Source organism: Acomys russatus, chromosome 3 (assembly GCF_903995435.1).
Source record: "Acomys russatus chromosome 3, mAcoRus1.1, whole genome shotgun sequence".
Classification (NCBI taxonomy): Eukaryota; Metazoa; Chordata; class Mammalia; order Rodentia; family Muridae; genus Acomys; species Acomys russatus.
Genome location: NC_067139.1, coordinates 24,458,863 through 24,482,048, shown reverse-complemented (window position 1 = coordinate 24,482,048; position 23,186 = coordinate 24,458,863). Strand labels below are relative to the sequence as shown.

The window sequence follows — 23,186 nt, the reverse complement described above, 5'->3', positions numbered from 1 at the left end:
GGAGGGAAGCCCAAGAGGCAGAGAATAAGTGTTAAGTACACCCAGCAAAATATCCAGGACGGAATCTATATGGTCCAATTTGGTTTAAATTCCCTTTATTTCTATATGGCTTACATGTAAATCTTTTTTTTTTTTTTAAACTGGATATAAATCCAATTGCAAATATTCCTCAGTCACTTAGTAACTTTCAAAGCCAGGTCCCTTAGGACAGAGGCTCCTAACTGCTTTTAGAGCATATTCTAGAAAAGTGTGTCTCTGGTCAGTGGCCTTCGTCAGCAGGTGCCCTTCGTTGGCGAGCAGATCTGATCCTATGTGGCGAAGCTGAAGGGTCTTCTTCTGTCTCAGATCCTGAAGGCTGCTCATGGTCTCCTTCCTGAGATCCTGTGTCTCCCACCAGCTCCCGTAGAAACTTGAATTTAGATAAAAAGAGATGCCATACAAAATACCAACCTAGAGAAACATAAAAATATTAAGACAAATTATTACATTGTTTTCAGCTCAGAATACTACTGTTAACTGAAAGGTCTACATCACAAAGCAGTTAGTATACTAAAGTATGCATTCATACAACAAACATAAGGCACTTATGATGTATAAGGCAAGAGGATACACTCTAGAATTATATGGGAGGACAACTTCCTGCTTTCAGGGAATTTAGCATCCAATATTAACATTATAATGATGTGGAGTATGGTTGCACATACACTCTTGGGAGTCTGAGGCAGGCAGATACCCAATTCAAGGCTAGCCTGGGCTACATTTTAAGATTCCAATCTTAAATGCCAACCCTCCATACACATGTATATGAGATTGGGTCTAAATAAGAGTATTTACTGTATTAATATCTGTTTTGAGAGTATTTTTGTAGAAAAGAAATACACCTGACTAATGCGTGGACACACCCTATCTCAGTTCTACACAAGGTGAGCCTGAATGAAAGATGTCTAGCAGCAGGGGTCAGCAGTGAAAATGCCTCAGTGAAGGCCATGCTACTGAAAAATTTATAGCAGTGGTTCTCAACCTTCCTGATGCTTCAAGCCTTTAATACAGTCAGTTCAAAGCCAGGCGTGGTGGCACACACCTTTAATCTCAGCCTGGTCTAAAAGTGTAACCAAGGCTACACAGAAAAACTCTGTCTTGAGAAAAAAACAAAACAAAACAACAACGACAAAACAAAAATAGCTCTTTATGTTGAGATGACCTCCAACCATAAAATTATTTTCATTGCTACTTTATAACTGTAATTTTGCTACTATTATAAATTGTAATGTATATTTTTACAAAGTGCATGTTATTGGAGATTGGCTTTGCCAAAGGGGTACAGACACACAAGTTGAGAACCGCTGGTTTATAGACAATTTCACAGAAAACTATAAAATTTCTATAATTACAAGATAGAAACATAAAGCCTGTGAACCAACTGCATAAGTTCAAGATTTTTAGAAAATGAAATTTTCACATCACATCCTTTAAGGAAGAAATACCACTCAATAAAGGATCAGTCATGTAAACCACAGCGACTTGACCCAAGCGTTAAGAGCGGAGCACATGCAAAGTCAGGTGAGGTCAGCCGAGGCTCTGCTGTCTTCTGCCGCTGCTTCCTTCATGCTGTTACTCAGAAAAGCCAGTCGGTCACAGCACTTTCTGATGACATGTACTTCATGAAAATAAACCCAAATGGCTTTTCCACCCATGTTAAGCTAGGCCATGATAACAGACGCCACCTAAGGGCAGTGTCTAGTTTGTCTTGTTCCGTACAGTTACTTAAGAAAAAGAGCTCTTGGGTGGGGCCAGGCATTGGCTGGACATTCCCTCAATCTCTGTTCTATCTTTACCCCTGCATGTCTTGTAGGCAGGATGAGTTTGTGGGTGGTTGGTGTTCTCCCCCTCCACTAGGAGTCTTGTCTAGTTAGAGGGTGTCCTCTTCAGTCTCGATGGCCCCTGCTAAGGAGTCTCAGCTACAGTTCCCCTCATATCCTCTCAGAGGCCTATTCTGACTTAGGCCTAGACTTGTTACAGAGACATCCCCACCCACAGTTTCTCTTTTCTCTGCATGCCTTCTGTCCTCCCGCCCCTGCTCTCCCCAGGTCTGATCTCCAGGCTTCTTTCTCTCTGCGCTCCCTCTTTACCATGTTTCCACCCTGTGGAAGAGAGCCAATCTCTGACACTATCAACGATACTCTGCTGTGCTGGCAAAGTTGTCCTCTGAGAGGCTCCGCCCAGCAGAGGTTCAAAACAAATGCTGAGACTCACAAGCAGACAGTGGATGTAGCATAGGGAGTCTAGTGGAAAAGTGAAGGGGAAGGAGAAAAGGACCTAGAGGTGACCAGAGCTCCACAAGAAGACCATCAGGCAACTAACCAGGGCCCAGAGGGGCCTGTGGAGACTGAAGCACCAACCAAGGACCATGCATGGACTGGACCTAGGTCTTCTACATAGATGTAGCCAATGAGTAGCTCAGGCTTCATGTGGGTCCTCTAGCAAGGGGGGTGGGGGGGGGCTGTCTCTAATACGGACTCTGCTGTCTGCTTTTGATCACTTCCCCCTGACGGGACTGCCTTGCCAGGCCACAGCAGAAGAGGACAAACTCAGCTCTGATGCAACTTGATGAGCTGGGGGGGGGGGGGCTCCCTTTTTCTGAGGAATAGGGAATGGGGGATAGGGGAGGGAAGGTAGGACTGAGAGGAGGGAGGGGGCTATGACTGGATGTAAAGTGAATAAATAAAGAAAAGAAAAGAAAGGAAGGAAGGAAGAAACAAAGAAAGGCAGAAAGTTCAACATCCACTCCTGAGTACAAAAAGGCCAACCTTGGAGACTTACCCCATCCCCTGAGTTTGGGCTTCTTTTAAGCCTGAACACTGCATGCTAACCAGAACACACCCTGAATATTTTTGGTCAACTATATCCATAAATGGCTCAGCTTTGTAAAATATTTTGATGACGCTCCAAATTAACAAGCTCTGCTTTCATCCAAAAGTCTCTGATAAACCGGTGGATCAATTAGAGAAAAGACCACTGGGAGACACTGCTTCTTACCCAAGGCTCACAAAGCTGCACTGTGAAGACTGAGGGAGCCACCCAAAGAGCTTAGGGGCCTGTCACTGAGCAAGTGTTCTATAAACAGCTCAACGGACATGAATTTAAATGCTAACAGGGCAGGGAAACCTGAGGTAACTTTTTGTTTTTTCAAATTATATTTTTATAGATATGATTCACATATCATCAAATGTATCCTTTGAAGCATACAACGTAATGGATTCTGGAATATTCATAAGATTATGTAATCAATACTCCTAAACTCCAAGGCATGCGCACCGACCCTAAAAGAATCCTCCTGAGCCAGCATGGCTAGGGAAAGACCTCCACTGACAGAGAGCTTGTCTAGCTATATAAAGTCCTAGAGTCACTCCCATATGTTCAGTTTGTGGCCTGGTCCCACCCTTCCCAGAGCTCCGCTTTCCTCTCAGCAACCATCTTTCTCACACACTAAGCGGGGCTTTCTCTGCTGCCCCATTCTGGACTCTGCTGGCCTGTCCTGGATCTCATGTGGGAGTGGGAGGGTCAGAAGTTGAAGGCTAATCTTGACTATACAGTGAGCCTGAGATAGCCTGGGTTATATATATTTTGTCTTTCAAAAAGGAAGGAAGAAAAAGAAAACAAATAAAAGAAGAAGAACCCTGGTCAGTCTCTGTAAGACTCTCCCAGCACTGCTGGTTCCAGGATAATGTCTCTTTGCTCTATGTCCCCACATGGTCTACACAGTGAGTGCCAGGCCAGCCAAGGAGACACAGTGAGACCCTGTCTAAAAAGAGAAAGGGGCGGAGAAGTAAAGAAAATAAAAGATGAAAATCTATAAAACAAACAGCTGACGACAACAAACTGGTCAGAGGCTGTGGATGTGAGATTGTCCCATTGGATCCCACTGTCTTCCTCCCAAACTGCACTGCCAATAATGACAACAACCATGTAAACGTGTTTCGGTGTCAGGCCAGCGCTCACAAGGCAGTGTTTGGCACAGCAAATAGCAACCATGCACCATCCTCCTCCCTGCTAGCAGTCACTAATGTATTATGTCATTGTGGACTTGCCCACTGTGAACATGCTACATAAACGGCCTTTGTGTCTGGCCTCATTTCTAAAACCTCTTTTCATGGTCCATCCTTGTTGGTGGCAGCACAACTATACATCCTGCCAGCAACATGTGAGGTCCTGTTCTCCACACCCTCACCAACACGTCTTATTGCCAATCAACTCTCTATAACTAATAACAGGTTTCCAATTTTTTTTTAACATTTGACAATTTTGTCTTTGCTGTTGAAAAATATCTATCGAGCTCAGAGGTTTTATTAATTTATTTATTTTGTTTAATTCTTGAGCTGTAAGCTCTTCTATGTTCTAAAGAGCAGAGGCGCTTCACCCATCTCATCCAGTGTTGTTTCACTATTTTGGAATGATTTCTGCAGGACATGTTTAATTCTGATGAAATCCAGTAAATCATAGTGACTTGGATGTCTCAGCTCTTGTCACAGGGAGGAAACCACTGGCTAATCTAAGATGGTTAAGATTTATACCTATAAGCCTTCTAAGAGGTCTACAGATTTTAACGCATAGTCTTTGGCACAAGAGGTAGGTCCAAATTCATTCATTAGCATGTGAATATCAAGTTGTCCCAGATCATTTGTTGAAAGGACTATTCATCTCTTAGAAACTTAGTCAAAAACCAATCTTAAATGGCAATTTTCTTCTGAACTTTTAGCTTGCTAGCTGCCTATCTTATGCTAACACATACCATCTGAACTATAGTAGCTGGGCATTACATTTTGAGACCACAAAGTATATGTCCACCAACTTCGTTCTTTCCCAAGATTATTTTGAGACTTGGGTCCCTTGCATTTACAGGTGAATTTTAGAGTTGGCTAGTCAGTACACGGAATTTGTAGGTCAAAGTAAGGGCCTGTGTTGGTTCTGTAATGCCACTCTACTCAACTAGATTTTCCCACAATGAGCATATGTGTCTATACATGCATGTGCATGTGTTATGGTTGACGACAGTGTTTTTATTGCTCTAGGATTACAGATGTGCAGCATCACTCCTGACTTTGTATGTGGTGCTGGGAATCTTAACTCAGATATTGTACATGACTGTAAATGTAGTATCAGGAAATTAAAACAATTCAGTTAAAAAAGGATGGAAGGTTTTTACTTCCTTAAGACCAAATATCCTATAAAGAATGAGGGAAGAGGTGGGGAACAAGAAGTCTCTGACTGAAAGTACTAACTATCCCTCCAGACAGTAGAAGTTAGTTCCCTGTGGAATGGGCACGAGAAGGCAGAGGCCAGGGCAGAAATCCACAAAAGGATGCAGCAGCTGTCAGAGGCTTGGAGTATGAGACCACTCTTAGATCACAGGTTCTCTCTTCCCTTCAATCTGAACAAAACTGAGATTCAATCACAGGGAGAGAGGGAGAAGGAGATGGAGGGAGGGAGGGAGAGAGGGAGGGAGAGAGGGAGAAGGAGATGGAGGGAGGGAGGGAGGGAGGGAGGGAGGGAGAGAGGGAGAAGGAGATGGAGGGAGGGAGGGAGAGAGGGAGAGAGAGAGGGAGAAGGAGATGGAGGGAGGGAGGGAGAGAGGGAGAGAGGGAGAAGGAGATGGAGGGAGGGAGGGAGAGAGGGAGGGAGGCAGGGAGGGAGGGAGGGAGGGAGATTTAATAGACGATAGAATTCAGAAGGCTATGGTTGCTGCATCCATACTCAACATTTCCCCAAAGTGGCCTGCTGACCCACTACACTTCTGCCCCAAATCTAGACAAACTCACAAAACATGCCTAAGGGAAGAGGGTGAGCAAGGGCTGATTAGGAGGACTCAGAGAGTAAGACTGAGAGGAGAACCCCATGCCATGAACACAGAGCCAGAGAGGGTGGGGGTTTGCTGTGCAGTGGGCGCCATGAACACAGAGCCAGAGAGGGTGGGGGTCCGCTGTGCAGTGGGCGCCATGAACACAGAGCCAGAGAGGGTGGGGGTTTGCTGTGCAGTGGGTGCCATGAACACAGAGCCAGAGAGGGTGGGGGTTTGCTGCACAGTGGGTGCCATGAACACAGAGCCAGAGAGGGTGGGGGTTTGCTGTGCAGTGGGTGCCATGAACACAGAGCCAGAGAGGGTGGGGTTTGCTGTGCAGTGGGTGCCATGAACACAGAGGCAGAGAGGCTGGGGGTTTGCTGTGCAGTGGGTGCCATGAACACAGAGCGGGGGGGGGGGGGGGGGGGGGGGGAAGCGCTCGCTGTGCAGTGGTTCTCATGGGGTAGGAAGTGCAAGGGACAGGTAAGCTCAGCTGACAAGCGCTGCAGGGCCACTCACAGAAGGATGGAGCTCAACAAGTAGCATTTGGCACAGCAAATATACATCCTTCTAAAAGTGGAATTTGGGGGAGCAGATTGAAGAGAATGGAGATGTCTCTAAACCAGTGTCTGCTGCTTAAAAATAGTTTTATCAAAAAATGTCAACAGTCTAAACAAAGGGTAATAATGAAAATCCAGAAGTTAAACAAAAAATAACTACCCAAGACATTTTCTTTAGAAAAAGAACTATTCTAACCCCCAGTGCATACATCCAAAGCAGGACTCAGCAAAGATCCCATGAGCTACTGCAGTCCCAGAGAGAACTGCCAAGACCCTACTCAGGAGTGCTGAGTTAAATACAGAAAAAGAAACTACTAATTTTTCTTTTTATCTTCAGGGACAAGCACTCTGTACATATTGTCTACCAACGAAAGTGTCACTCAGTTAAGCTGTCCTGTCATACACACCTAAGATGCCTCACTGTCAGAACAAGAGTGCTATGGTCTAGGAACCAGAGCTTACGACAAATCCTAAGTAGACTGAGCACTGCATAGCTTGTCCCCTTTATAAGGTGGCTTGTGGCTTCAGTAACAGGCGCTCTAAAAGCGGGGAGTGGGGGGGGGGGGGGGGGATGGGGGTGGGGTGTTCTGGGAGCAGATACCTTTACCAGTGACCTGAACTGGGTTGGTTAGTTAACTTGGCTAGTCATGAACTCTTGACTCGTTAATTAGTCGTTCTGTTGGTGTAATCTGTTTCTCCCTACATGTTTACCTCAGTACTCCTGAGAAGGCATGGGTAGTTTTAGAAATTTGAGGGGATTAGACAAATTAGCTTGGAGAAAGCCTTGGTAAATGCCTCTGTATCAGGCAAGACTCCCAGGACAGTCTCCACTACAGAAGCTGCTCAAAACACACAGGCAATTTTTGGTTGCTTGTACCCCAAGCTCGTCTGGGACTTGAGGCGTAGTCCATGTTGGCCTTACACTTGGGGCAATTCTGATGTGTAAGCCTCCCAAGCAAGACCACAGGCACCATACCCAGTTCACGAGCAAATCTTCTGGTTACAGTCTAACTAACTAAAAAGCTGGGCTTGATGGTGCCTTTCATCACTTGAGGGGTGAGCAGGAAAGAGGAGGATCACAAGTTCCAGGCTAGCCTGCATCAGCACAAGATCCTGCATCAAAAACAAAGTAACAAAGCCTTCCCTGGTTCCTTTAAAAGGTCTGCATACAGTACGTATTAGTGATGCCTACACTGCGTGAAGCTCTAACCTATAGAGCAAACACCTTGGTGTGGGGCAAGGTAGGGCCGGAGGAAGAGGAGAGGCATATTTTCCCTTTGAGGCACAAGTTCAGTGTAAACATAAAACACAGTCAAAGACGACCCAGTGTAATGACCATACTTACAGACACCTGATCACAGCAGTCCCTAAATAGTATCACTCAAACTGACCGCTCATCACAGCTGCTAGGGAGTTCTCGGAAGCCCCACGTCAATCTGGCAGCTGTGCGCATTCAGTTTGTATTTGTTTGTTGAGACAGGGTCTCACTATGCAGCTCTGCCTGCCTTGGAACTCATTATATAGACCAGGCTGACCCGAAACTCACCTGCCTCTGCCTCCAGAGTGCTGGGATTAAAGGTGTGCACCACCAACCCTCGCTGTGCTTGCTCATTGGAAGCTCCACAGATTACTCTAACATGCACACAAGTTTGGGAAGCACTGAAATGGCTGTGAAGAAGTGAATCCATCAGACTGGCCAAGGAAAAGGAGAAGGGGAGGGATTCAGAGTTGAATGCCTCTGGAGGAAAAGTGAAGCACCAGATGACCAGAAACCGCCTCAGAAGACCCCATTTCCAAAGAAGCCACAAAAGCCACGTTAGTATTTATTGAGCGCTGCTGATGACATAAGGAAGATGTGCTACCTAGTTCTTTGTCAACTTGACACAAGGTAGAGTTATTTCAGCAGAGGGAATCTCAGCTGAGAAAATGCCACTACCAGCCTGGCCCATGAGCAAGCCCGAGGGACATCTTCTTGATTGATAACTGATGTGGGTGGGCCCCACACACTGTGGGCAGTGCCACCCTTGAGCTAAGGGTTCTGGATTGTAGAAGAAAGCAAACTGAGCAAGCTAGGGGGAGCAAGCCAGTAAGCAACACCCCTTCATGGCTCTGCATCGGCTGCTGCTTCCCTCTCTGCCTTGACTTCCCCAGATGAGGACTACAGGCTGTAAGCTGAAACAAACCCTTTCCTCCCCAGGTTGCTTTTGGTCACAGTGTTTTATCACAGTAATAGAAACCCCACCCAAGACAGAGAACTATATAAAGAAACTGCCCAGAAGTGGAATTATAACGCACTGTCTAGCATGTGTAAGATTCTAGTTTCAATACTCAACACCTCAACTTAAAAAAAAAAAAAATCCCCATGAGCTGGGTGATAACAGAAAGAAGCTTGTGTACATGATAACTAATATAGCAGCCAAAGCTTTTTAATGTCACCCCCGCCCAAATCTCATGTGGATACGTACGTGACATCTTAACAAGAAAAAGAAGTGATTATGACGCATTAGGAAGCGAGCTAATGTCAGCAGAGAGGGAACACGAAAGTATCACAGGGACAGACCACGTCGGCCCCTCCTTCTGTTTGCCTTTCCACCCTGAAACGTCACAGAGGCTCTCACTAGGTATTAGTGCCACAGTCCGCCACCATTACACAACCAGCCAACACCTATATATAAAGCAGAAAACGAATTAGGTAAGATGGTCAGGGTTAGGGATGAAGACTGACTGTGCTCAGCCGGGCATGATGGCAGCGTACACCTTTAATCCCAGCACTCGGGAGGCAGAGACAAGTGGACTGATGTGAGTTGGAGGCCAGCCTAGTCTACAAAGTGAGTCCACAAGGCAACACAGAGAAACCCTGTTTCAGGGGAAAAAAAAAAAAAAAAAAAAAAAGATTGACAATGCTCTAGTTAAAGTTGCACTGTGTCTGCACCATAGAATTGTTTAGTGTGGGCTCACTCTCCTGTACACTCTGCATGTAGAGACAGACATACATGATATAAAATGGAGCTTCATCCTGCACACAGTACTAGCCACACAAACACACCACAGGGGCCAGGGCTGGGTATGAGGCATGTGAGTGCAGGGCAAAGGCTACCCTAGACTCAAAGGCTCAGATTCACAACTTCCACTTAGCCTAAGAGTAGACCAGCCTCCTGTGGACGCCAGGCTCTGGGACAACTTCTGCAAGGTGTGCTGCATGTATGGGGGGAACAGGAGGATGGGAGAAGAAAAGGCCCTTAACCCTTAGATGACCTTGTACTGAAAAGTATGTACCCCCTTAACCCTGCAGCATGTGCGTCAGCTCACGGAAGCACAGCCCATGCACCGAACGCTCCCCACTGAGGCCTGACAGACACACAGAACACATTTCTTGCTTACTCTTGTTCTACGGACATGAGTCTTGCACTATGTCCTGGGATTTAGAAAGAAAAACAGGAAGGAGAGAGAGGGGAGGGGAGAGGGAAATTCCATTTCCATATACTCAGACCCCAAGGCTGGCTGGTGAGTTCTTCACAGCTTTTTAAAAGGTAGGTTTGGGCTTTGTTCCACTGATAGGTGCTGTAAGCCAGAAAAAAAACCTGGCTGGCAGCAGAGGCCATGGGTTCTGGGATAAAGAAAGGTGATTCTCTTGTGTGTGCCAGTCATCAAGGATTAGTTCAAAAGACAAACGTTATGAAACACTTTGCACTGGATTCCTATAGATAACGACGTGCCAGAAGGACAGCAGTGGTAGACAAGCTAAACACTTAGCCATCACCATCAATGTAACTAAAAGTTCACAGGATCAAGTAACACTGCGCATTTCACCAAGACCAGCAACCATGATCCCCATCCCCACACAAAAGACCCGATGACTAACTGGGGCTTTCTGTTTTGCTTTATTTTAAGCTTCGGAACCAATTTGGTTAAGAATCTGAAAGAAAAACAACACAGGGCAGGCGAGCTGTAAATCTCAGCAGCTGCTGAGAGGAAGGAAAGAAAAGGAGGAAGAAAGTCATGCCTTGGGTTAGGGGCCAAGAAAGCAGGCTTAGCAGTGGAGGTCAGTAAGTAGCTGCACTGAAGAGGAACAGGAGAAAGATCTAGAGTGTAAGTCCGTTTAAGATATGGGTCAGGAGCTAAAGAACCCACAGGGAAGGGGAAAGGAAAAGTTACTTTTTGAGTCGGAACTCGGAAAAGCGAGCAGGCTTCAAGTAAGTGTCCGTAAGCAACTGGGGTCTGCTGCCTGCCCCACCCCCTTTTAAGACAGAGTCTTGTTACAGTAGCCCAGACTGGTCTGAAACTTAGAGACCCTCCTGCCTCAGCCTCCCAAGTGCTGGGATGCATGAGGTACAGCTATTGAAGAGAGCCAGCTAGCCAACTTAGGACAAAACAACCAAGTTTAGTATCTCAAGTTCTTGGGTTTTTCATGGCAGAAGTACGACAATGCAGTTTTCAGCATGATGTAATTCACACACTGTGACACAATCCCACGCGACTAGACTGGAGGACGGCCCTCTGGAAGGTGAAGGGTCAGAGGGTACAGTCCTTCGGGAAGAATTAGGTATGGCCATTCACATCTGTTTTGAACGGTGCGGTCTGTATTCTGTACATCTCGGGTCTATCTGACTAACAAGACTGTTTGGTATCTGTGTAAAAAGGCGCCAGCAGTTTGGGCTGGATTCCATAGTTAGTATATTACCAGCAGATGATATACATTTTAAATCCTTACATTTGTGTGGTGGGATGGGGCATGCCTTTAATCCCAGCACTCGTTGGCAGGTAGAGCTCTGTGAATTTAAGGTTTGTCTGGTCTGCAAAAGGAGTTCTAGGTCAGCCAGGGCTACACAGTGAAACCGTTATCTCAAAAACCAAACCAAACCAACGAACTAACCAACTAATATCCTTAAATTCTTACATGGTTTTGTGAGAGAGGGTAGGGCAAGAGAGCTGGAACCTGGATGTTTGGTTTTCAGTGTCTACTCTGGCGATACTATTGCGGTTTAGAGACTCCCAGGAGCCTGATGAACCTCCACGTTTCATATCCTTAAGAAAAAAACATAATGCCTTCTGAATGTTGGCTTGACACTGAAACTATTTTACATTTTTGTTGCTGCTAACATTTTATCTGTTAATTATACTTAAGTAAGGCTGACTAAAATCATAAACTTAAAACATTATTTGCCAAACTTTTTAACAAACCCTTTAAACTAATTAAGACGCTATCACTTTCAGATGGTCCCAGAACTTTGGATTCTTATACAGGTAAGCTGAAACTTAACTCACTGTCAACAGTAAATCAAAATAAAACAAAACAAAGCAAAAGCCTAACCACGGAAACAGAAAGCCTTTAGCTAGAAATTTCCCATATGTTCAGTATTTCCTACCTTGCCTGTGTCCAAGAGCCTTCTCTCCTGCCCTTGGCAGACCCCAACACCATGGGGTTGAGGCACTGCCTGACTCAGAGTAAACTAAGTGGGCTTATTCATCTTTGAAGATCCACTTACAGGCACTGACTGACCCACTGACTCCCCTGTCCTTCAATGTGAGGTCAGCAGGCACACAGCTGATCCTCCCCATTCGCAGACCCTGCTACCTGCCAACCTGTCTTCATTAACACTTCAGGCTGGGAACATTGCTCCATCAGTCCAGCTCCGCCTGAGTCAGGTCTGTCTGCTCTAACTCCTTGGCTTTGCCAGAAAGAGCAGTAGCCTGGGTCTTGGTACTACGCACCTGCACATCACTGTGCTCAAGCTAACCTAGGGGATACAACCTTGCCAACTTATGAAGGAGAGGGTGTGACCCTCAGTTAATACAACTCCTGTCCTAGGACCTATGTTGACATTAGTTTTCAAGTAGCTCTAAAGCTTCAGAACTCAGGTGCTCGTCACTGCAACAGAGCAGGGAGAAATGGCACTACTGTTACTGAGGCAAAGTACAATCCCAAAGCCATGGTCATTCCCAACTCTACGACTGTCTCCTTGGCTAAAACTGTCATCAACCCAACACAAACCACCCAACTGGGTTTCCTTCCTCCCAGGCTGCAGCTATGAGCTTGGAGAATCTTGGAAGTTCCGGTGAAACCTCTCAGGGCCCACATCTGGGCCAAAATCTTGATGCCCCTGCACTCATTTATCACCTCATCCCAGCCAACTCAAATATTTGTCAGTGCCTACGATGGTCCAAACACTATCGTGCTGCAGTGCGCATGTCCACTGACAATGAATCTATGGGGAAGAGCAGAGGGGGGAGGGGTCAGGTGCACACAAAGGAAACCGCTATCTTCAGAGAGGTTAGAGAGCCTCGCTGGCAACTGGGAGGATAAAAGGTGTCAATGAGATGGGAAACGCTGCAGAAACCAGTTCTGAAGTGTAGGTTCCTATGTGCAAAGTCTGAAATGTTTACTGCACTCGTGGTCCAAGCTCCATGTCTTCCTGCCCCCTCTAGAAGTCAGGCTGTGGGGTTCACATCTCCCACTCTCCGGTCACATGCTTTATGCTTCTGGTGACCAGTCTTTACCCTAAAATAATCTAGGGGCCCCAGAGACACTTCATGGGCACAAGACGCTGGTCAGAAAGGGTCCTGATGACATGCCGCACCTATCACATAGGCTGGTCTAAGGGAACTGGGGCTTTGTACTAAATCTATTTTTCATGAGAGTGCAGAGATGAACTTGTGAGGTCTTGGGGGATAGACATGGAAGGTGATAAAAGAATGAGCATCCATGCCACCTTGATGGGCTTTATCTGAGAGCAGAGCACGCCCACATCAATGGACCTTTTCAGACTCTTGGAATGTTTCTGAATGAATAAGTGGGGTCCCTGTCCAGCTTGTTACTTAAAGACAACCAGATTGTGGCTACCTCTAAATCTCAGAAATCATATCAGCTATTTAGGTGACTAGGTATGACATCTAGCCCAGTGAACAGGAATTAAGGAAGACAAACTCATCTGGCAATGTTTATAGGAAACCAGAAGGGTGCATTTTAGGTGACGATTCAGAGGTAGGTGAGGCTGTCAGACACCAGTGTTTTACACAGTAAAGATTCTGCCAGGCATGGTGGGTATCTGAGAATTCCAGGCCAGCAAGGGCTACACAGGGAGACCCTGTCTCAATCAACCAAGCAATCAAAACAGATGGTTAAAGATCTGAGTTTTGCAGCCTAGTGAAGGTACAAGATAAAACAAGGCAGCCTCTGTGTTCAGGGGCAGCATCTAGGACGTGTGGCCGAGGGGAGGCCTCAGTGTGACTAGTTACCTGTAGAATGAGTGCCTTCCCGACTGGAGGATGACATCCTCAGGGGCACAGATGATGCTCTGTTCATTTTGGATGCCCCACCCTCTCCAGCAAATGTACCTAAGAATCTACTATTTTACACTAAGAAGAGTCACCCATTTGAGGCCATCTGGTTTATACCTCACTTAACAATTGTTATTGGATTTTAATGATTGGCATAGGATTTTCCTTCATCCTTCAAATGAGGGCTTATCATGCTGTGTGCCAGGCATTTCACTAGCATCTAGACATAGTGAACAAAGCAAATTAAGTCACCGGCACAGCAGCGCTTACACTCTAATTGGCAGTGTTAAATAATAACCAGGCTGCCATTGTCCCGACATACCAGGCTGAAAGTCAGTCACTCTTGCTCAAGTTGCATGTCCTGAAGCTAAAACTAAACCATTGACCTGACCTTTTCTCAAGGTATCAGGGTTAAAGAGATGTCGAGAATCAGTATTACATAACAGCCCACTCTCCAACAGGCCAGTTCCAATTAGCAAGATAATCACATTCTTTCTGCCTTAATCCTTAGACAGACAGACAGACAGACAGACAGACACACACACACACACACACACCTTGTTGTGTTAGGAATACCACTGAACCACACACTTCCAGCTCTCTGCTAATACTCATTGTTTCTGAGGGACAATCAGTCAGGAAGCTACACCATAGCCATGCTCAGGCTACTGGAAGAGACCAGCAGGTGCAGAATTGTCAATCCACTGGCTTGGATTTCCCTTAGCCTCCATGTGGAGTCTTTGGAGACATGAGGGACTGAGGCAGAGATGCAAAGGGAGAGGAGAATCATGTGGGGACACCTCAGTGAAGCTTCTGGACTCAGGTTGCTTCTGGGTAAGAATCCACGAGTGACTGTCACAGGCTCCTGAGACTGTTAAGCACATAACTTCCATCATATCAAGCAGGGCTGGTTCTCCAGTGCAGATGCCTAAGTCCACCCTTAATAAATTATCCCTTCTTTTTAAAGACTCTGATAAGAAAATTTTAAAGCTCTGATAAGGGGTAGAGATAAAGGAGCAAAGACTGTTCCCTGTGCAGGAATGTAGGGCAGACCCTAGTCTTAATTAAACCCTGAAGCCATCTGTTCACATACACACTGTCTCAACTTCTAGCCTCAGGCAACCCAGGAGGTTTCTTAGAGACCACCCTCCTGGCCCAAAACGTTGGCTTTTTATGATGCCCACCCTTACAGCTCTGACCAACTTAAAAGAGCTGCTGTTAAGGAAATGCTCCCAGCTCCAACTCCCGTGGATCTGTGGAAGCTCAGGGCCTGTCCCAGGACTTGGCTCTCTAACAGCTCACTAAACCTTTCTATTTCAGAGAATCTGCACTCTCGATCTAGGTTTGATCTCACTAAAACTTAATGGCAGACGGCAGAATGGGGTATACCAGTGGGACACAAAATACAATCAAGAACCATAGAAAAAGTCGGTGAGAAGAAAAAGCAACTGGCTAAAGTCTACTCATGCAGGCAGGCGAATTTATAACATCCTAGAAGGAATAAGAGAATTCCTCTCTGGGAAAGAAACAACTGTTGATACTTCAGAAAACAGATCTCTACATTAACAGTGCATGTAAAACCGAGACTAAGTCATCACCAAATCACAGTGCATAAGAAACTCATCGTATTTGTTGTTCTTGTTTTTTTGTTTGGTTGGTTGGTTGGCTTGGTTTGGTTTGGTTTGGGTTTTTTTTTTTTTTGAATGCCTCCTATAGACCAGGCTGACCTCCAACTCAAGAGATCCACCGGCCTCTGCTTCCCAAATGCTGGGATTAAATGCATGCACATCCACACTGCTAGGTAAGAAACTAAGATTTTGTGTTTTTAAAAATTACTTCATCATTAAATATGAGCATATCAAAAACCTTCTCTAGATGTCCAAGAAGAGTCCAGGGTAAAAGGCGGGGCTCCATGTCCAGGAATGATGAAGCAAAATAAACAAACAAACAAAGCCATTTATTTCAAAGGAGAATAGGAAAATATAACTTATCTAGAAGAAAATATTCCCAGAAATGAAGGACAATTCTCATTTGCATATGTCCAGAAACAAAGGAATGAAACCAAGGTATGCCCTGACACTTCAGTTCACCAGTGATGAAAAGACTATCCAAAAAGCCGTCTGAGAGAAAAGCCAAGAGGGAAACCAAGAAATGGAACAAAACTGAACATCTCAAAACCAGCCCTGGAAGATTAAAAAAAAAAAAAAAAAAAAAAAAAAAAGCAATGATTTAAAAAAATCTAGATAAAAACCATTTGCAGCCTCAGATCTACTGAGATTGTGATCAAATGTCAGGGCTAAAAATCAAAAGACTTTTTAAGCATGTAGCTCAAAACATTCTTTTTCATGTACCTTTTCTTGGAAAGCTCGCTCCCACAAATAAAGAATGTTTGAGAAGGACAATGACATGAGATCCAGGACAGGACAGCAGAGTCCAGGACGGGGCAGCAGAGAAAGCCCCGCTTAGTGTGTGAGAAACACAGCTGCTGAGAGGGAAGTGGAGCTCGGGGAAGGGTGGGAACAGGCCACAGACTGAACATATGGGAACTATTTCTCTTTAACGGTGTAGATTCTGGAGCCTGGAGGGGAAAAGCGCATAACAATAAGTACATAAAGGGAAGGCAATCCCAGGGGCTTACACATGGAGCTCACTGTTAGATCACTGGCCTGGCATGTGCAAGAACCTGGGTTATATCCCAAGCATCGGAAAAGATGAACCCAGTGGGTAAACTTCAAAGGCAGTTGTTAAGGTCATGCAAAATGAAACCATAAATGGCCAGATTATACCGCTGGTCCAACAGGAATAGTTACACAATCCAAATATAAATCCTGAGAATTAATTTGGCCAAAAATTGTTATGTTAAGCAGGGAAAAGCAAAACTGCCTCAGCAGATCAAGTATCTAAACTACAGAATCGGCCGTAGCAGGGAAGGTTGTCAAGACATGCGCAAGAAAATAATTACAGGGTAAAAGTAAAACATAGGTGAGAGGAGCTATGGCTTTTAAATCTGTTTCTTCAGTGAAAAGCTGAACAAAGTATTTTATTAAACCATTCTGGAGAGCTGAGCATGGTAGCACACTCCTTTAATCCCAGCACTTGGGAGGCGGAGAAGGTGGATCTCTGTGAGTTGAGGCCACCCTGGTCTACATAGTAAGTTCCAGAACAGCCAGGGCTACATAGTGGGGACCATTTTTGGAGGTCTGTGGTGGGGGGTTAGGATTTGGAAATGATTATCAGCCATGGCATATAAAAACCCAAAGTGATTCTCAGGGAGAAACCTCAATTCTGCAGAAGAGGCCTACCTAGCAGAGTGAACACCCAGTCAGCAATATGGGAGCCATTTACTACCCACCTTGACAATGGGCAGCTTCAATGAGTGGTAAAGGCAGAAAACACTTTAAAATGAAAAAGCAGAAACAACCAATATACAGAGAGAAAACCTCCCTAGGAACCTGAAATTTGAAATTTAGGATTTTTATGTGACATAGACCAGCAGTGTTCTCCAGCAAACCTAATTTTGATCCATTGGTGCCAACCTGGGGACAGACTCCCATCCGGTGTCTTGTGGGCACCAGACTAAAAGGTGGCATGAATGAGATCAGAAAACAGGAGATCCAGCCCAAAGGACAGAGGTTTTAGCTCTCTGCTCTGACTGAACAAAATCTCCTAAGAAAAAAAAAAAAAAAAAAAAAAGTGTTGGTAAAGGGAAAAATGTGGGGCTGGAGAGATGGATCAGAGGTTAAGAGCATTGCCTGCTCTTCCAAAGGTCCTGAGTTCAATTCCCAGCAGCCACATGGTGGCTCATAACCATCTATAATGAAATCTGGTGTCCTCCTCTGGTGTGCAGGCACACATGCAGGCAAAACACTGTATACTTAATAAATAAAATTTTTAAAAAAGAAAACGAAAAATTTCAAAACATTAGCCAGGTTCTCAAAATTGCTAAAGGCCACCAGAATGGTAGGTACTGTTTTAAGGGCATATGCACAAAGTGAACTGTGTCCCCCGTCCCATGCCAAACTCACATGTCCCAGTTACTAACGTGACTGTGTCTGGAATGTAAATACAGTCTTTAGGGCCAGGGCCCTGATGCAATGACTGGTATCAGGTACATACAGTGAGAAGACACTGTGAAAATACTAAGAAAGGATGGCCATCCACACATACGCCAAAAAGAGATGCCCTTCAAGCCTCCTGTGAGAGAATAAATGTCTGTGGGGTACATGAGCCAGTGGTATTCTGCCATGTAGCCCCAGCAAGCTAACAGGGCACCCCAGTTCCCATGTTTGGCCTGCCCCCTCCCTCTTCAGCCTTCAGCCACCTTCTAGTCATAACAAAAGGCTGCTCTACCCTGTCATTAGTTTCCCAACAAGGAACAGTATTTGGACTACCATATACAGCCATTAGGCTTAAAGTACCATACCTTACCTCTCGCTCATTAGGTTTCCTGAAACTAATGACAAGGCATGTTGAGAAAAATGAGTGAAAATAAGCGGCCCAGTGGCCACTGAAAGTTGAGAAAGAAAAGGGGGAATGAAAATGTCTCAAAGGAAGTTTGGTAAATGTTCTATCCAAGGTGAAGTTATGGCTTGTATGTCACATCCGTAGACCAAGATAAAAGGCTAACACACGTCCTCATCTTCTAGTCACCCAGCAGTGCTCAACGGTTTGTTTACCCTTACTTCAAGAACCTTGAGCTGCCAGCACTCAGGAGGCAGAGGCAGGCAGATCGCTGTGAGTTCGAGGCCAGCCTGGTCTACAAAGTGAGTCCAGGACGGCCAAGGCTACACAGAGAAACCCTGTCTCGAAAAAAAAAAAAAAAAAGAACCTTGAGCTGGGGGACACAGCTTGCCTAGCCTGCTAGAAGCCTGGAGTTACACCCTAGCACTGGGTATAGCACTGGGTGTAAAATGTAGCAAGCACTCTGTGGACCAGCAATCAAGGCCATTGTCTACCACGCCACAAGTTCAGGGCTAGCCTGGTCTACCTTGCCCCCCCCCATCTCAAAAAAGTAAAAATTTTAAACATCAACAATTAATGAAATCACCTTGTTCACACCACATCAGAAAATTGGGAGACGTTATTTGATTGTTTTAGGTCATGAAAGAAAGAAAAACTGGGCCAGGCAGCATGGTACACAGTTTCAATCCCAGCCCTTGGGAGGCTGGGGCAGTTGGAACTCTATGAGTTCAAGACCAGCCTGGTCTACATGGTAAACTACAGACTCGCCAAGGCTACATAATGAACCCCTGTTTTAAAACTAAACTAAACAAACAAACATTTTAGCTCTGTCACTAGAAATAGCCAAAAATTTTAGGGTGGGGAATAGCTCGGTAGTTCAGCATGTGCTTAACATATGTGAGGCCCTTGGTTCAAACAGTATCACAAACAAAAATTATATATATGTGTGTGTGTGTGTGTGTGTGTGTGTGTGTGTGTGTGTGTGTGTGTGTACACATATCTTTTCCAAGTACAGCCACTGGCCTGGGCATTAACTATGTAATAATAAGCCCTACAGTATTTATAAAATTGTAACCCAATACTCCATCACATCCAGCCCATTCTTCGGTCTGGTAAATACCAATGCTCACTGGCATTTATTTGAAAAGCTTTCCAAAGTCTCACGATTGTTGGGCCTCTTCGCTGAGACCTGTGGTTATCACCTACTGTGCTTTAACGAATTAAGAGGGATGGAAAACATGTCTTGAGAACAGTTTAACGTCCTCTCATTCTGAGACGGGAAATACACACAGCAATCCAAACAGCACCATTACTGCAGAACCAAGAATTAGGTTACCTGACCCTGGAAGTTTATTACAGCCGTGTTTTTAGGCTCTGACCGTTATCACGTATGCTCGGAATTTGGTTAAAGCCTGAACTCAAGTAAACAAAAAACTTCACGTGCTCTGGAAACCCAAGCGTGCTCCAACCCCTAGTGCAAATGAAGGTGGGGAAATCTCTCACCAGGCTCAGAACCTCCAAATAAAAAAAGATGACACCAATCACTTCTCCTTCGAATACATGCCACGAGGAAAATCTGGGTAAACTATGGCATTATGGCAACCAAGGGCAAACCTGCCGGGGAAGCAGGACCGAGCTTCTACCTAGAGTCGGGATGCCAGCTTTGAACGCTGAGCTTCCGTGATGCCAGGACGACCTGCCCTGAGCAGGAGTCATGGCTCCTCCGAGCTCGATCTTGGGAGACCAGGCGACCACCGTGGGCTCCAGGACGCTCGTCCACACACATGCTTTCCCGACCACCCACGACGTTAACCCCCACTCACCGCACACCATCAGCAGCAAGACGATCAGCAGCGTGGCCACGAACACCAGCAGGGTCAGCCCCACGTTGTGCCACATTTTGAGAGCTGGAGGGTGGGCGCGGGCTCAGCGGCGAGCGGCGGAGCGGCTGGACGGCATTGGGCGGCGGGCGCCCGAGGGCAGCGCTCCCAGGGGGGCGGGACTGGGCGGTGCGGGGGCGGACCGCGGAGAGACCGATCCGCAGACCTGCCCCGGGTCAGGACGATCGAGTCGCCGGAGGAGCGGGCCTCGGGGCGCCACTACCGCCTCATCGCTCCGGGGAGCAGGGGCCCCGGCGAGCCGAGAGGCTGGCGGCGAACGGACGCCCTGCCATGGCGGACGCCGAAGGGGAAAGCGTTAGCAGGAGGTGGCGCGGCGGACGCAAGGCCCTGGCAGCCGCTCGCACGAGGTCCCCTCGGCCCTAGGAGACGCCAGATGTCAACCACTCCCCAAGGCCGCAGCAGCTGCTCCTCAGCTCCCCGCCCCCTCCCCCGGCAGCAGCTCATCACCAAGTACCCACTCTGCAGCGACTCTGCCGTTGCGCGAGGCCTGTTGGGAAATGTAGTGTAAAGCTTCTGAGAGCTGCCGGTCTGTGCCCTACAGGGAACTACAACTCCCAGAACGCAACATTTCTCAGGGCATCGCCTAGCTCTCCTTTCGTGTCCCCTGTGCCTTTGGTGTTCAGGAGCCCCGACCTCCGTCTGAAGACTGCTGGTTCGTGTTCTCAAGAAGTCTAGGCGGTGTGCTGTCTCCTTTACCTGACTATGCCGAGGCGCCAGTGACGTTTCAGCCATTAATCCAAATACAAAATTGTTTTTAGTGAGCAAGAGGGGAAAAAGGGAAGGCGGTTGCCTGAAAAACAGGTTGCACTTGAACCCAACCTATTGCCTCCAGGGAAGGTTGGATACTTGTGAGGCAGTAAGTCCCCTGACTGAAAGAGGTCAGAATCTGGAAAGCCTTTTTCCATCCCCCAGCTACAGATGTTGTGTTATGTTTTCACAGACAATACACTTTAGAAGTAACTAGTGAGTGACTTGGGGACATCTGTGCCCTTAATTCACTTAGCTGTTTAGCAAATTTTGTTCAGCTGTTTCCCTATTGTGCAAGCTGCATTCCAAGCAAGACACAGCACTGTGAATAAACGCTGCATATAAAAACACATCAAGGCATTACTTGCTTTGCACAAGATTTAATATACAGTTCCTGTGAAGAGAGTGAGCTCAATTCAATAAATTTAGAAATCAACTTACTCATTTTTAGTGGATGATCCAATTCACTTGCATAACAGCACATTTGATTACAATCTGGTTGAAAGCAACAGGTTTGAATAGATTTAGCTCAAAAGAAATCAGAAAGAAGTCAAAGGTTTTGACCTTTCATTTACATATAACAAGCACTTTTGTGTGCCATGGACTTCTTTGAGGTGCTAAGGATAGAACCACGAGATGAAAATGGTGCCTGAGCTCAAGATGCTCATAGGTGGAAGATACAGACAATAACATAAATAGGGCTGTACAGGAACTGCAAATTCTTAATGAAAACAAGGCAATGAGGTAAACATAGGGATCATCAAGGAAGATCTACCTGAGCAAGTGATGACTGATCTGAGTCCTGAGCAGGAATCCAGGCATGGAGAGACCTACAGGAAGAGCTACTGGGTGATAAGAGCAGCGTGTGCAAAACCCCCAAGGACCAAATAAACTTGACTTTCCTTCTGCCCCTGACAGTGTTTCTCAAGTCTAGATGCTCATTTGAATCACCCAGAAAGACATAACAACTGCAGATGACCATATCTTATCCCACTCTGAATCAAATCCAGTCTCCAGGGCAAGAAGCAGGCAAGAAGCGTTTTGTTTTCTGTTTTTGCTTTGAGCTCCCAGGTGAAATGTAATGTGTCCTCCAAAACTGTGCCTCCTAAAGAATAATCTCAGATCAACAGAATGCTCTGGGCATGTGTCAGAACTGCCCCAGAACTATGGAATCAAAATCACTATGGTAATCTAAGTAAAAGGCTCAGATGAGGGCAGTCACCTCTGGCTTGGTGAAAAGTGGGCAGACAGAGGACACATTATGGAATGAAATCATTGGGATTAGTAGATGGATCACAGGTGAAAACCAGCGAAGAAAACAGAAACCTGAGTTGACTTGAAAAGTCTGGATCAGTGGCATATGCCATTATTCTTAGCACTTGGAAGGTAGAGGCAGAAGGATCAGAAGATCAAGGCCACTCCTAGCTTGACCCATAGTGAGGTCAAGACTAGCTTGAACTATATGAGACCATATCTCAGAAAAAAAGAAAAAAGAATTGTGTGTGGAGAAAAGGGTAACCTTACAAGCTAATGAAAATGTAAATTAATGCTGTGAATATGGAAAACCACATGTAGGCTCCTCAAAATACTAAAATTAGAAGTAGCACATGATCCAGTAATTTTATCGCCGGGTATATTTCCAAAGGAAATGAAATCAGTATACTGAAGCGACATATGTGCCACCATGTTCATTACAGCCAAGTAATGGGGAGTTAAGGATGTAAGTAAGATCAAGTTAGTAAAAGAAAGTAGTCAAGACAGAGGATCAGGCTAATTTCCATTAACAGAATGAATAAAGAAAATGTGGCTGAATAGAACACAGAGCATTCTACCCAGCAATAAAGAACAAAACCATATCATTTGCAAAAATATGAGTAAACGTAGAGGTTTTTATATTAGGTGAAATAAGCCGGCCAGACAACTTTAACATTATCTCATTTTTAAAATGCTGCTCTCATAGAAGGAGAGAATTGAATCCATCACACACACACACACACACACACACACACACACACACACACACAAAGGTTGAAGGTCATATATTACAGTTAGATAAGTTCAAGAGGTCTGTGTGGATGGCACTCACCATAACAAAATTTTTTTTTTAATGAGAAGATAGTGGGTGGTAACTATGGTAACTCTGAGGCTGGAGAGACAGTAAAGTACTTAAAAATGCATTCGTGCTGCTTTTGCAGATGACCCAAATTCAATTTCCAGCATTCATGTCAGTATAACTCCAGTTCCAGGTGACGTGGAGCCCTCTTCTGGCCCCCATGGACCCTGTACTCATGGGCACAAATCCACACAGATACACATGTATATATATATAATTAATTTTTTGGCATCTTTAAAAATTATTATGAAGCAAATCATGTTTTATTACATACATGTATATGCACATAT

At 45.5% G+C, this 23,186-nt stretch overlaps 1 protein-coding gene across 1 annotated transcript; it reads right to left on the bottom strand.

Moving 5' to 3' along the window:
* Smim13 (small integral membrane protein 13) lies at nucleotides 1-20,444 on the bottom strand. The gene is made up of 2 exons (XM_051170415.1): nucleotides 19,959-20,444; nucleotides 1-450 (listed from the first exon to the last, which is right to left on the bottom strand). Exons 1-2 carry the CDS (start codon nucleotides 20,032-20,034, stop codon nucleotides 260-262), a joined length of 267 nt encoding a protein of 88 aa, XP_051026372.1. The 5' UTR covers nucleotides 20,035-20,444; the 3' UTR covers nucleotides 1-259.
* Nucleotides 20,445-23,186: the final 2,742 nt, after the last annotated feature.

Excerpts from the sequence above, each read along its gene's own strand:
- Smim13 (XM_051170415.1), bottom strand. The coding sequence starts at position 20,034 with ATGTGGCACAACGTGGGGCTGACCCTGCTGGTGTTCGTGGCCACGCTG. Across the intron at positions 451-19,958 it reads CTTGCTGCTGATGGTGTGCG|GTTGGTATTTTGTATGGCAT; the intron begins GTGAGTGGGGGT and ends ATGTTTCTCTAG.